This window comes from Chamaea fasciata, unplaced genomic scaffold, assembly GCF_029207755.1.
Source record: "Chamaea fasciata isolate MVZ Bird 193981 ecotype frontalis unplaced genomic scaffold, bChaFas1.0.hap1 SCAF_8, whole genome shotgun sequence".
Classification (NCBI taxonomy): domain Eukaryota; kingdom Metazoa; phylum Chordata; class Aves; order Passeriformes; family Sylviidae; genus Chamaea; species Chamaea fasciata.
Genome location: NW_027094093.1, coordinates 10,541,045 through 10,556,300, shown reverse-complemented (window position 1 = coordinate 10,556,300; position 15,256 = coordinate 10,541,045). Strand labels below are relative to the sequence as shown.

At 41.2% G+C, this 15,256-nt stretch overlaps 1 protein-coding gene across 6 annotated transcripts in view; it reads right to left on the bottom strand.

The window, feature by feature from the left end:
* SLC39A10 (solute carrier family 39 member 10) overlaps positions 1 to 15,256 on the bottom strand; it is a 76,088-nt gene that overhangs the window by 24,303 nt on the left and 36,529 nt on the right. Inside the window, exons 1-2 of one of the 6 annotated variants that reach the window (XM_066189605.1) lie at positions 10,614 to 10,684; positions 9,250 to 9,404 (exon numbers count right to left, since the gene is read on the bottom strand). The exons of 3 other annotated variants lie outside the window; for them this stretch is intronic. In XM_066189605.1, coding sequence (XP_066045702.1) covers positions 9,250 to 9,261 — 12 coding nt within the window. In that variant the 5' untranslated portion in view covers positions 9,262 to 9,404; positions 10,614 to 10,684. Of the gene's footprint in view, positions 1 to 1,753; positions 1,826 to 9,249; positions 9,405 to 10,613; positions 10,685 to 15,256 lie in introns of those variants that run through there. 2 more of the 6 variants (XM_066189606.1, XM_066189610.1) reach the window with 2 other exon arrangements.

The following is a 15,256-nucleotide window of genomic DNA, read 5'->3' as shown; positions in this document are numbered from 1 at the left end:
AACTGCAGCACCCGTGAAGGGCACGGCTGAAATAACACCACCTGCTACACTTCCCCGAGCTGCAACAAGAACAAGCAGAGTCCTTCCGGACACCTTCGGCAGCGGGACAAGCCCACCCCAAGCCAAGCTCCAAAATTAGAACATGTGCATTTGCAGGGGCAAAGATGAAGTGTGTCCCACCAGAGGGCATTTCAGAAAGGCACAGGATGCTGCCCAGGGCACCCCATCCCCTCCCCACAGAGCAGTGCAAGAGATCATTCCCAGCAAATGGAGGACTGAACATCTGCACACACAGAGGCTGCAGGTGAAAGCACCTGGGCAGTGTGTAAGCACAGCTGCCTTCTCTGCATGGAAAACTCCGCACTTCTCTGCAAACCACCGTATGCCTAGGGTGTTTCAGCTACTTAAGCAAACGCATCTGTGATCAGAGTTGGGTTTGGTTTTGTTTCTTTTTAAAATCTTATTTTCATTCAATTTCCCTTGGATTTCTGAAGTTTATCCACAGTGCTTACTATTTCAATTGTTCTTGTTATATAGCACTTTATGCCTTAAAGCCTGGAATATGAACATGATTTGTGGGTACATCTTTGTTAATTTCTCACTGTTTCACTGAGACTAGAAAACTAGTTTAGGAGTTAGGCTTTACTTAAAACAACAAACTTGGATTCAAATAATGTGGTCATACAAAATTCAAACTCAAATGAAAGCCACATCTGTTATTTCAGCACTTGCAGCCCACGTAGTACAGCATTTTTTCAGTGTACAATGCTGACTAGAATATTTGAAGTGCCCAATTTTCTTCCCCCTAACCCTTTTCCCTGTATACTCCCAACAATTTTAATAACCTGAAATATTTGTAATGTAAATGCACTACTTTCCTTCCCACGCTCCTTCCCAAGTAAACTCAGTTTCACTTCTTTGTTGTTCAATTCTCTTATCCTTGTTTTCGCTGAAGAATCGAAATTCGAAAAACATCTTTGACTCCTCTAAGTTACTCAGCTTGAATGCCACAGAGACTAAAGTGCCTTAGCAAGATTTCATGGGCAGTTAGGAGTTCCACACCAAGCACATGCTCCAGCTAAGGCAGGAGAGAGCCCAGAGAGACAGGAGGTGCTAAAAATAAGGACAAAGTAATGTTCTTACCAAACTAAGGCATTCTCGCTGTGAGGCAGTGCAAGTTCAGCACTTGTGTAACTCATTTCTATTAAGAACTTCTCAGAGTAATAGCTCTCTGAGAAATGCCAATTTATTAAAAAGAGAAATAGTTCTTGAAATAATTATTGACTACACAAAACCAGTTTTTCTTACAAGTCCTAGAAATGTAACTTCTTTGCTATATTGCAGGTATTAGATCCAATGTACATGGAGGAGAGCTGTATGCAGCTTCCCCCCCAAATCCTGAACTGTGCAACACTTCATACAAATATTTGGTTCAAAAAAAGGCCAGAATCTGAAAATCCAAATGAACCTACTCTACATTTTTTAAATTTCATGTTTATAATAAATACTAGAATACAAAATCTTATTAATCTAGCACACATTTTTAAGGTAAATTATTTTTTAAAAAATTAATGTGAAATTAATATATTGCTGTTACTGAAAGACATTTTATGAAAGCCATAAATCCATTTTAACTAAATAATAAACTGTTTTTATCAGTCTTAAGCTGACATTACCCTCTGCTAATGGAAACAGGAAAACATGCTACAGATCAATAAAGTTAAAATTAACCATTTCTAACTTTAGTTCTCACCCATCTCCTGTATTTTCCTCCTTCTTCAATTTCAGTGAAACAGACTTGTGGATTTCAGCAAAACTCATCCATTTGAAAACCTATAGCCCAGTAGGAGGGGCACTTTGTAAGAACAGACCATAACTAATTGATCCAAGCCCTATTTGCTAAGTTAATACCAGATAAGACTTAAAGAGTACAGAAGGCATTTATGCATAACTGAACACACCATGAATACTTCTTAAAAATCTGAACTGTGAAGTATTTGAAAGGCCAAGTCCCAAGCATAATAAAATGATCTTGAACTAATACAGTAGCAAACTACCAGCTCAGTTATCCAGAAAGGAGCATTTATTCTGAACATGAAAAACCTGGACAGCCTTCTTCAAAGGGTCAGTTATTTGTAAAAAATTGCTGAATACAGGATCCTTCTCAGAGCTCAAAAGAACAGAAAAACTTCAGAATACTTGGAAGTTCTGTAAGTTCTGCTCACCAAGAATTAATTTGCAGTCTTTCATATATAAATTGGATGTAGTCCATGAAACACCTATTAATGCACATGAATTTATAAGAGAGCTAATTTGCTTTTGTGCCAATATTCTGTACTGAATATAGTGTTCAATTAGATCCTATTAAGATACCAACCAGTGCTTGTAAGATTGAAATGCCTGGAAAGATGAACCAGTTAGAGCTGCATTTTAATATTTCATTTCTCTTCTGAAAGTAAGCAAATTGTTTTGGTAAGAATCAAGGCTGAAGTTCAGCAAGTATTTTAAGATGCTGTTGCACTTAAAGCAGCAGTGCTGCTCTCCCCCACTGCTTCACTCTCTCCTTTCCATTCCCACAAAACCATTTTTGGATACCAGCACATTTGTTTGCTGATCTGTTCACTGTGCAGCTGTTCAACTAGATTCTGCTGAAAAACAGCCTACAAAAAGAAAAAAAAAAAGATTATTTTCATGACAGATTACTTTTCCTATCTGGCTCACTGTGCAGCTGCACAAACACCACAGTCCACACAAAAAAAAGAGCCACCTAGCTTTAGGTGGGAACACCAGTTACTGATCTGGCTGATCTACAGTCTGAGAAAGTATTTTGATAGAGCACAAATAAAACAACTGGCCACCTCACAATGCACTCAAATAACAACAAAATATACTTCCTATTGAAAGCCATTTGAGAATAATTTCTCCAGATTTCCCCTCAAAACAGAATATAATATTTCTAATAAAGTGTTACAAACCAGTTGCAGTACTTTTATTGTCCTTATAACTTACACCACTATAACTATTTCATCCCTGCACTACATTGTAGTACTTGTGGTATGTTAGAAGGCATTAAAAGCATTTCTTTGATGAGTGTTTAATACCTACATCAATATATAAACCTCTGTCCATCACTGCGACAATCCAAAACGAAATTATGCATGCCTACTGCTAAAATAATGACTTCTCTCACTTCAAAAAAAACCCAGAAAAATAAATTTAGAAAACCTGTCAATTATGGAAGTCCACTTAAACAAGAGACTAAAGCATACTTCTCTTATATGTGCTATGACAAATTAGTGCTTGACTGTGAAGGCCATTCCTAGAACGAAGAGGTTTCAAATTCTATACCACTGAATCAAACCTGTATTTTTAAATAAGAGATTTAGTTAATGAACCAACATCACAGACTTCTATGGTGCTCTGCCAGCATGCCACCCGCAGCAAACTTAGTCAAGAAAACAAACCAGGAGAACTATTCTTAGACAGCAGGCAGCTACTGAAACCAGTGGCACCTTGAACTAATGAGCTCCCACACGTGTCTTTGTTCAGTAATTGTGGGAGACAAAGGAGTTTGTGAAGATGTCTTGGCAGATTCAGAAGCAGCACTCGACCAATCTGACACAGGACATAAAATAGCTGTACATATTTCAACAGGCAAATCCACCAAGAAAATGCCCAGCTGAACCAGTTAGTGCCATTTTCACCACACTCCAGGTGAGACCTCAACAGAACTCATGCCATTTCCCAGTCATCATTTATTTTAACCAAGATTATTCTAAAAGATCTACCGGGCTACTCATTACAGGTTTGTGTGGTGATGGAGGCAACCATTCCAACTGATACAAATGGCTTCAAAAATCCCTCACCATGAACTATAAACCTTTCTTAGCAAGGTATTAACTCAGAAGGGACACAAGTTTAGGGTGAAATAATGAAAATGCAGTATTGTATATTACTCTTATTATAAAATCTAGTACCCAATATTACTCTTAGTGCAAGATTAGAGACAGAAGAGGGGCAAGGAAGCACCATATTACTGTTAATATATTAGGCAGAAATGCTAAGGGTCTGGCCTTGCTTATTGTCAAGGGAAGTAAAACTGATGCAAACTGTAACTGCACGTCCAGAATAAAAATCTGCAGAGCACGTGAGGTATCATTTTGGTGTTTCACTATTATTCAGTCACTGCTTGACTGAATACAAGGAATTCCTGTACGACACTTTTCATAGGATGTGGGTAAAAATCAGCAAAAAAAAGTGGGGTTTCCCATTGTTGACATACATTCCTTTTATGTGTAGAACAATGTACTCCTCTAAGAGTTTCACTTTGAAATGATTTTGTTTATAAAACATAGTTAATCCTTTGTCTTTGCTGATTTATTCATAACTATTAAGCTACAATAATGGAGAAATTTCTAGTAAATTAATTTATTTATAGAAACTATCATGATTTTCCACAAATAAGTGGCAATTTGCCTTATTTAACTTTATTCCTTTTTAAAGAACTCAACAACAGTACAATACAAGGCAAAGTATCATCTTCAAAGACTGGGAAAGTATTTTACATCACTCAGCTGTTTACCGCAATTAATTTGAATCAGAAAGCTTGATACAAGGGAAATGATAACAATTTGCTACACTTGCTGCATTGTTATTAAAGCATGTCATCTTCATTTGTTCTTTTAGGAGTCAGCATTAACCCCTCACGTTCCCCTCCCTACTTCTGAACATACATAGTTCTAGCAAAAGCCAGCGTAAGAATTTTTGCCTAAAGCCACCAAAAATGAACTTCTGGGACTCTGCATGACACAGATGCATAAATTTAGATGACACACTTCACAAAACTCAATCTCTTATCTGGACTACAAAGACAGCAACTCAGTGAAAAAATAACTAGTTATGGGCATACTACAATGAAAAGCAAAATTTTGTATATACATCCTGCTGCAGCTACTGTGTATTTATTTACTGAATGTTTGGTCTGGGAGCAAGTGTACCCTGTTACTATAATGCAATGCCTCTGCTGGACAATTGCCTCAAAGCACAGTTCAGAACAAGAAGGATGGAAATCTATCCTGTTTATGTGTTGCAGCAGAAATCAAATAAATACAAATATTTTATATTTAGTACAAAAATTTAGTATTGCAAGGCGACCACGTTATTTGGGCTGCAGCCAAGTAGTATTCTTTAAGTTTTCATGTATGCTAGCACAATTTGAAATTGCACTTTTAGCCTGAGATACTGTCTTCTAGAGATGGATGTTCAGGTCAGCACAAACAAATGCTTCTATATTCTGCAAACAGCACCAGACAATATATGTTATATATTGGCACCGTTCGCATTTCATGGAATGACAGCGCTCATCAGGCTGGTGGAGCCCTGGTGGAAAAACACCTTCCTTGACAGAAACGGCTACAGAACCTGCACAGAGCCATGAGAAGTAATGTAACCATCATGTGAAACACAGAGTGCAACCTTCCACTTGACACTGAAGCAGCTTTTCTGCACAGCTCTGTACAAGATATGAGTGAAGCAGGATTGAGAAGCAGCCCTGGCTCACTGCTCCCCCTTGCAGAACACTCAAATGGGGCATTACTAGTTATTTTACAAGAGGAATTGAACTCAACTGCCAGCTGTACAAATGACATATAGCTAACATGAACAATCCTAGATGGAATTCAGTGCTACTCAATCCTATTTAAAATGTAAATCAATATTCACAAAGATATTACTTAAAAAAACAAACCACGAAAAGAATCATGTTGAATAATGTCTAGTGAAAGAGACTAAGTTGAAGATTACATGTTTTTCCTTTGTTCTTTTTTGATCCTCCAATCTCAGAATGGCTACATGCTATTATGAGCAATTAGCTTGGTTACAGAGTAACTATTGATAGATAGCAAATCACCAGCTGTAAATAATCTATCATATACAGTTTTCTTTGAGAATTCAAGGTATTATTTTTGTCCTTTAATAATCAACACTCTGAAGAGCTATTTATGAATGTGGTGCAAGTCAGGTGATCTAGAGATCTGCATCTTTATACATAAATTGTAAGAAAACAGCTGCCTAGAATTCATGTTGGATTATAGTGATCTTTACTAAAGCATTTATAACCTACACACAGAAACACTGCACAGAGTCTCTGTTTATTGTACTTACAATTTTATGCAAATCCTGCATAAAACTTCTTTCATTCATTCTTGATCTAAAGAGCATTTTATCTCACATGTGTCTTATCTAACAATGCAGATTGATGACTTTCAGACATGATCAGTTATACATCAACTTCCAGTATTACAAAGGCTTTCTCCCAAATCTAGATTGGTTTAGCTACCTCAGTGACTTCAGAACTGTCTCTTTATCATTTAACATATTATTCACAATTATTCGGAACTGTGCTTATCACTTAAGCACCAAACTGAATGCTTACACAATTTTCTGTACCTCTTAACAGTCCAGAAACTCTCTAGAGTTTTAAGTCCTCTGTTAATTTTCCACATTTTGTATAGACATGCTACTTTGTCTAATGCTGACTTGTGACTGTCAGCATAGAACAAAAAGAGGGGCAGGTTTCTCTCACAAACTTCGTGAGGCTACAGAGAAGGTGACAGCCAGATGAGAATGAAGCTCCTGGGTCAGAGAGAAAAGGACAACAGCTGAGTCATTCCTCCTCTGCAGCAATGGAAAAAGCAGCCAGGAAATGAAAAGAGAAGATGAGGCAGCACAGTGTGATAGGAGAACATTCCCAGCCTAACGAATCATGTTCCCCAGCATGGGTACAACACTCTACATGTCATTCCAACATGCCCTTCTTCTCAGAAGCTGAGACTGACATCAGCAAACCATCGTCTTCCAAGTCTTTTATGCTGCTTTCCAGCTTTCTGAGTATTAAAACCTGTACAGACTTTGCACTATCACAAGAAGTAAGAGAAGTGACTTCAAACAACTATATTTTAACTTCTTTACTCCTTGGATATTAATTACATCCAAAAAGCCTGGAGCAATGGCACTGATTCAGCAGCCCTAAAATACTATGGATCGGGTGACTGACACAGCACATACCTTTCTCTCCTTTAGGAGATTACACCGTGGCAGGACATGTTTTCCAGCATTTCCATCAGTTTTTGAAATTTAGAAAAAAATCTGTTTTATTACCTTTGCCTAATTGGTATGCATTTCCTTACCAGACCTTATTAGGTGTATTTCAAGTAATATCTCAGCTGTAATTAAAGAATGATGTAAGAGCACTCTTAATTGTTTCTGCATTAAGTGTTACTTCAGGCCTTTATTGGCAAGATAAAATTACTCGTTTCATTTAAGATAACTTCAGTAGCCCACCCCCAAAGATAATACTTTTCAGATGATAAAATTGTTTTAAATAATTGCTACCTAAATTAAGTCGGAGTCCCACAGTAAACCAGGAAGTTATACAGATTTTCTTCACATTATAATAGAAATTGCTTCCCAAAAGGCATAAATTCTCAGTATTCACAGACCTCACCTAAAGCTCAATCCTGGGAAAAGCAAACGTGCCCAAGGAACAGAACTGCCATTAAACTTTCCTTCTCGGAAACATCTACTGACATTTTTTAAATGTTTAAAATGTGTTGAAAAAGTTAAGATACATTTGACAACTCTGAAAACATCCTAAAAAATAATATGCTATGAAATACCAAGTGTTCTGACATGGTTGATGATCAAACTGAGAAGAAAATGGAATGAGATTTTCTCATTCTGATATAATTTTCATATAAATTTCATTACTGTCCAACAGTTTGTACAGAGGCCACCATCCTTCCACCAAGTTTCACAACAGTAAAGGACCAAATTGTAACTTACAAAGAAACTTTCATCGAGTTTGGCTTTTAAGTAGCTTGTGTAATTTTAATCAGCAATTCCATCTGATGAAAACATGTAGATGTTTTAAATTGATTTACTCTATCCCTGATTTATCAAGTGCCCACCATACACTCCAAACAAACGTCCACTTCTGTAAAAACTGTGACAGGGACAGGAATAAGTTTTTACAATAGGCACAATCATGATCAAACGACACTGAAACTGGACAGCCAAGGCAAACAAGTCCTAACACACTTCCTTTAGGACTATTTACAAGCTTGAAGTCCATGTGATCTGGGCACTACTTAAAAAGCCTCTTCACAGTTCAATCAGCCATTGCTTTGTAGAAAATGTATTGTGAATAGAAAGAGTAAATTACAGTCACTTGACTTAGTGAAGACCAGGAAGGAAACCTTTGCCATGTTAGCTGTATTAATTTTGCCATATGCATATATTTTTGTCACTTGTGCAAGTCAAAGTAATTATGGTCAGCATTTGCTTTTTCATGCCAAGTAAACTTTCTAGAACAAGCCTGAATTACCCTGATGATCTGATTTCATTAAATTCTTTTCTTGCAATGGGAAAAACATCCATTAAGACAAAGCCTGTGAGCATATTTGAATAACTTTAAACCACAACTCTGCTGTGATTGCATGTTTTATGACTGATATATGCTGCAAACTTAATACCTGTGTTTTACGTATGCCAGCCTGGAAAGCACAAAGGCCTACACAAATATTAATTGAAACAAAGCCCACTGCTTTGGAAAATTTCTTTTTTATGTAGCCAGAATCTCCAGTCATATTGCCTATTTCAGATAGGAAAACCAGTGTATAACCCCTCTATACCCACCAGTGGACAGTAACATAATGCCCATATGGAACTGCCATTAATCTCATCAAACGCACCATTACTTCAGAGTCTGTCTATCTATCTATATGTCTATCTAGGCCTGTTCTCCTTCAGAAAGAGATTGCATGGCTGCATTTTTTTTTTCTCTAAAGCATTAGTTAAAAGCAGTTTAAAATAAAAATGCTGCAGGACACCACCACTTTAACCACTAATTTAGCCCAAGAATTTGGCTGGTGAAGTATGGTGACACTGGTCAACGTTCTTGGGGACCACAAAGCTTTTTCCAGTTATTGTCTTACATGACCATGCCAGACTTAGTCCGTAGAGTAACCATCAGTCTCTCACTTTGGAGTTGCATTGAGTGCCTCAGCCCGAATTTCTATTTTCCTGCACATCTGAAGCAAAGCACATTACTCAGCGAAGGAAATCAGAGTGTATTCTCTGTTAAGGTTGAATTTAAAAAAACCCCATATGATACCTTTTTAACATAGAAAATTTTCTACTTTTATGTCACTCTTGTCAGTTAGTACTACCCAAAGGGATACAAGAACATACCCGCTGGAACATGCCAGGAATTACTTTTGTTAACTAGATGACAACTGCTTCCGCTCGTCTGAAAACTAACCAGGTCTTCCAGTGTGCATTTCTCAGTTCTGTATCAGGCTCGAGGTTACCACAGGTTTCCTTGGTGTTACGGTACAAGATCCTACCTTAATAAAAAAAACACATCATGATTGCTACTTACAGACATACAGCGTTAGGAGTGCTAAACACCAGAAGTATTTCTACTCGGGCAACTCTTGCTCAGAGAGTTTTAACACCTAGCAGGCATGAACACTTCTACAGAGAAGCCCAAAAACGACAAAGATACCTAGAGATTTTAAAGAGCAATTTTATTCTGCAGTTTCAACGTTAAGTGTGTATTTCCAAAGGATGCAGCATAAGCGGCAGAGATGGTAGAGGACAGGAAATCAATGTTTTTCGCTCATCATTTCTGTCTGTATAGTACAGCGACAAAGCCTCCTGACCCTTCCGCCCTTACCCTTGTTTAAGGTTACGTGCAGGTTACAGCCCGAGTGATTTTTCCGCAGCTGTTAACGTTAAATCCCAACCGTAAGCCCGGCAAGGTTTAATCGCGTGGCTTGTTCACCATCCACCGCCCCGGCGCAGCCCCCAAATCCCGCCAAGTCCTGCGGGGGTCCGCGGCGGGCCCCGCACACCCCGCAGCGCCCACGCCGGGCGGGCAGGGCCGGCACCTTCCACCCGCACCCGCGGCCTCCACGTGGCCGCACCGAGAGCGAGCCAGCTCGGCAGGGCCGGGGCGCGCCCAGAGCCGCACTCCCGGCAGGAAGGCTGCCAGAGGGAAGTGGGAGAGCGGGCACCGGGCAGCTCCGTGCGGCTCGCACCCGCCGGGCCGCGGGGGCCCGCCGCGCCCCCCGACCCCCGCCGCGCCCCTTTCTCTCTCCGCCCGAGCAGCCTCGGCGGCCGCAGCCCCGCCGCCACATCCCGGGCCCCCCGTTCCGGGCGCGGGGGCGGGGAGGATTTACCTGCCGCATGGTCGCCTCACGAGCAGAGGAAGAAAGGGGGTGGGGGGACGCGCCAGGGCCGCGGCGGCGCCTCGTGCTCCGCCGCCTCAGGGGAGCCCGGGCGCGGCCCCCCCCGCCCGCCGCCCCCGGCCCCTCGCGCCCACCCCGCGGCCTCGCGCCCCGCCGCCACGTGATGAGGCGGCCGCGCGCCCCTCTCGCCGCTCCGCATCGCGGGCGCGCCGCCGTCCGCTCCCGCCGCTCGCTCCCCGCCGCGGCTCCTCGCCCGCACCGCCGCCCCCCCGCCCCGGCGCGGCCCGGGCCGGCCGCCACCCGCTCCGCGGCGCCGGGCGGCTGTGGGGGAGGGCATGTAAACAAATGGGGTTTTATAGCTACCTCACTCGAGTGCCGTGTGCATCTCCCTCTCCGCTCGGTACCAAACCGCCGCGGCGCCTCCTCCTCCTCCTCCCGCCGCTCCGCTGCGCTATTCACAGAGCTGCACGCGCGGCCCCGCAGCCCGCGCTGCCCAATGCGCAGCCATTTCCTCCGGCGCTACGAAAGTGGCGTAGCGGCCCTGCCCGCCCCTCGCTGCGGCGGCTCCGCGCACGGCCCGGCCATGGCCGCGGGGCTCGGGCAGCGCCGGAGGGAGCCGGGACGGCTGCCGGCCGCCGGCCCTGTCCCGGCCCAGGGAGCCCGGGCTGCGCCGCTTCTGCCGCTTCTGCAGCCGCCCGGGGAGAGGGTCGGTCAGCAACAACGGGGCGTTTCGTACCTTCTGTCGAGGCGCCTTTCGAGGCCGAGGTGGGCGCTGGCCCCCGTTTATTTAACTCCAGATACCCCTGTCAGGCTTGCTCATGCCACCGAAGCCTGCTCAGGCAATAAACGTCTCCCCGTGCTGAGGTGGAGGCCATCGTCACCGACACATTTCATACCTAGACAACAACTAGGGAGCTAAATAAAGCCCCCAAACCAAACCTTAGGGGAATCAAAACCCTCGCTAGCTCAACGCCGAGGATCAGGGGGCATTTTGGTTTATCACGTAAGACCTACAATTTCGTGGAGTCCTTCACAACAAATCTCGTTTTAAAATAGACCAGCATGTTTTGTAATGGTTGTTTATAGAAAGCATGTTCAAAGGCTGAAGCGCAGTTATAGGAACGTTTGACTTAAGTTTTAGGCTGTTTAATTTTTCTCTTGGGGAAATTTGCATACAATTTTCACGACATTTTCCTCCAGAAATAACTAGTTGTTTCCATTGCAGGCTTCAATCTAGAAGAAGCCTGCTATGTGTTTAGAATACGTATCTAGAATGTATTCAGAAGCAAACCGACCTTCCCTCTATTTGTTAAGAATGCACACAGTTTTCTTTTAGATTCTTATATTACTGAATTGAACTAATTATTTCTAAAAATGTTCCTGTGTTAAACCGGATCGTTCACACCAGCAGTACCTTAAGGCTGGCCTGGCAGAGCCAGTCCTTTCCTATCCTATCCTATCCTAGTCCTGTTTGAAGTCCAGGGCATCTCCCATGGTTTTCCACCCCAAAAGCCTCCCAAATTTATGTGATTTTTAGCTTGGTGACGTGTAAAGGATTACTTCTGTTTGTTTAGCAGCCAAAAGAAAGTTGTTACCTGTAAAAGTCCAAAAACCACATAAGCATTAAACTGAAGTCACAGTGCAAGAGAAAATCAGAGTAAACTTTTCTAGATATGATAAACGTTCATTCCAATGCAGGTCCTGTAGCAAACAGACAGACATGTAGACCACTCAAATGACCAAAGACCACTGACCTAAGACCAGTGCACAGCTGTGTGCATTACACTACACCAATTTTCTGGTATGTGATGCTGAATCTTCTCTGAACTTTTCCTGTTATTCTGTTTTAACCCATGAGGTTCGTGTCTCAGTGACAGAATTTATAATTTCATATCTCCTCCAACATATTTTTTTTCTCTTTTGTATTTATTTTTGCGGGAAAAAAAAATCCCTCGCTCTTTTTTTTTGCTGTATGTCTTACCAAATCCATCACTAGAACACAAACCATACTTGTTCAAAGTCAGTAGCTCACACCACGTTTTAGGGACCGTTATAAAGTGATAAGGAGGTAGTATACCAAACCATCACACCAGATAATTTTTTTTGCTGATTTGAATAATTTTTACCTTGAAGTAGGTCCCTTATCTCTCAGAATTTTAGCACAGCAAATAAAAGACAGATCTGATTATGACATTGGTTATTAGACATTTATCACAATGCCACTGTTGATCATTAGATGTGACTTGTTGGTATTGCTGTTTGCTCTAGAAACAGATCCACTGAGTGGAAAAAAAAATTAAGTTTTCTTTTTTTCACCAGACTTTATTCAGAGGGAATTGCACTCAGTAATAAATAGAGCATATGGGGTTTGTCAGCTTTTCTGAGTAAAATTCAAATAATGCAAAATCTACTTAAAGAAAAAATCAAGAGCTCTAATAAAATGAAATACTGATGCTGCACAGCGACTTTGCAGAAACTCACCCAGCCAAGGTGTACCAATAAATAGATCTCTGTTAGTGGCTTCTCCTCCCCTCCAGCTGTTACCCACTGTAACATGTATCTATTCATTTTAAAGCCAGAAGGGGCCATTAGCAGGCCTGCCAGCACTCTGCTAACGTTTCCTGCTAACAAATGAGTCTCATTTGTAGTTTGAGTTGGGTTAGAACCTTCCCGGTCAGTCTGCCCATGGCTTTCTCCTGATACACTGAAAAGCCTGCTTTTGTATCTAGAAAATTTTCTCTGTAGTTGTACATTGTGTCTTGCATTTAGACTTCTTCTCAGTAGTTTTAACCGTACATTTTAGTGCAAGGACTGCACATCAGTATTTGAGGAAAAGAAAGTAGGACTTTCTATAACATGGGTTCAGAAATCCAACCCAATAATTCTTAGATTTGGCATTTACCATGAAAAAGAGCTGAGAAGTGTGTTTCCCTGTGAAGCCTGTGGAGCAGCTTTCTGTGCTGCAGGGAAGCTGGGACAGCAGAGCAGGGCAGCCAGCCCTGCAAGAGTGCTGAGAGCTTGAGAAAACACAAATGTATGCAACAAACCCAGACTGACTTTTCAAGCTTCAAAAAGAATATGTTACCATACTTTTAGAACAGAACTGGTTTGGGTTTGTTTTTTTTTCCCCTTTCCTCTCACAGGGCAGTTCCTTGCTGAGTAGCACTGCAGAGCACACACTCATATTTCGGGCTGAGGAAGGGAATATATATATATGTATCTCCAGATCTCACACATTGATTTCCTGTCCCCCCTTGCAAAAACCCAATTGCAGATGAGGGGGTAGAAGGTTGACATGTATATGTATATAAAAGAAGTAGTTTGTTTAGACAAATTATTAAAAAAAACCCCAACAAAAACCCAACCAAAACCCAAAGCTACTCAGTAATTCTGCACACAGATTGAGTTCTTATATCTTTATAATGCATCTGACTGTAAACGGAAGTAAGAGTCTTGTGAGTATTCCTTGGAGAACTGGAACAGTAATACAGAAAAATACTTCAACTGGGAGAAATTAATTTAGAAAGCTGGTAGTTGAAGGTGTACACAAATCTTGTTCTGTAAGTGGGAGAAAAATGTCACTACTTGTTGCCAAAATGAAGTTTTGTGCCCCTCTGGCAAATACAGCTTTTTTTGGCTGAAGAGCCCAACTTAATTTTCTTACTTTTGAAATATTAATGTCTCATGAAAAAGCCAAGGTAGTGGCTTGAAACATCAACTTCCTCCTTTTATTTTAAATCATCTTGTCCAAAATTTAATCAGAACTTAAGGCACTTTGAATGCTAACATAGCTGGGTTTGTGGCACATGTTACATACCTATTTTCTTTCCTGCTCTTTTAAAGCATTTTTTCTAGTTTCTGTACCTGCCTTTCATTCATTCTGGGAGCCTGAAACAAACTCAGAAATGCCATTTTTTTTTTCTGTGACAATGACCAACGAGTATTGCTCAGTTTGCTAGAGAAATTCAGTGGCAGAATTAACCTTGGGGAGAGGATGGCTAACAGGACACAGCTGTTGTCAGTGCAGACTTGCAGAAGGATTTTACCCAGTTCCTCGGGAGTGGAAGAGCTTTACTACAGGAAGCTTCCTCACAAGTACACTGACAAGAGCTGGGAAGTGAAATTCCAGGGAATCATAATTTCCTACCCTGTGTCTTAAATATGACCTGCTGACAGTTGTTTCTTCTGCTCTGAATTCACTGGTGTATTTTCTGTCTAACTATCTCTGGTTAGTTGTGTTGTACAGATTTACTTGTACTTTCACTGCTTGGCAGGCTGAGCTGTGCTCATCCCCCGACACTGAGATTGGTGCTGAAGCAGCAGAGACTTTGCTGATGGCAAGGACAGAAGAGAAGTGTTTAAACGTCAGGGGGAGCTTAAACAAGCAGGTAGTGATTCTGGGATTAAAGCTTGTGCTTGGAAATAGGAAATGGTGTCCTCTGGGGCATTTCACTGCCTCGGGACTACTTGGTTTGTTTGCAGTGAATTTGAAGTCCAAGTTTATTTAACTCCACGGCCATATATTTAAAACTGTACTTTTAGTAGAGGCTATATGTGCTTTTTTTTCACCTTCCTGCCAAACTGGGTGCTCTCCCTTAAGCCTTCACTTGGCAGGTTTCTTTATTTAACTCTAAATGGTTTCAACTCCGTGAATTCCGATGATAAATCAAAGTAGATCTGGCTAGTTTTGCATGAACTAGTAAGTATAATTTGAAAGTTACTTTAGATGTAAGATGGGGAAGAAAAGGGAAATCCATCTAAGCTTTTTTGTTTTATTTCTAGAAACCCTTCTTATCGTTCTTTCTCTTACAACATGTAGATATCCCTCTGTTCAGACACTATCTAAACATGTATGATGAGCATTTGTGCAGGTTTTGAAGCGAAATTATCAAAATCAATGATACCATCTGCATAATTTTAAATATGGTATCAGTGTAAGTACCAATGGGAAGTCAGTTCAAACAGAAATCTGGGAATTTTTTATTTATTATTTTTTAACATGCCGA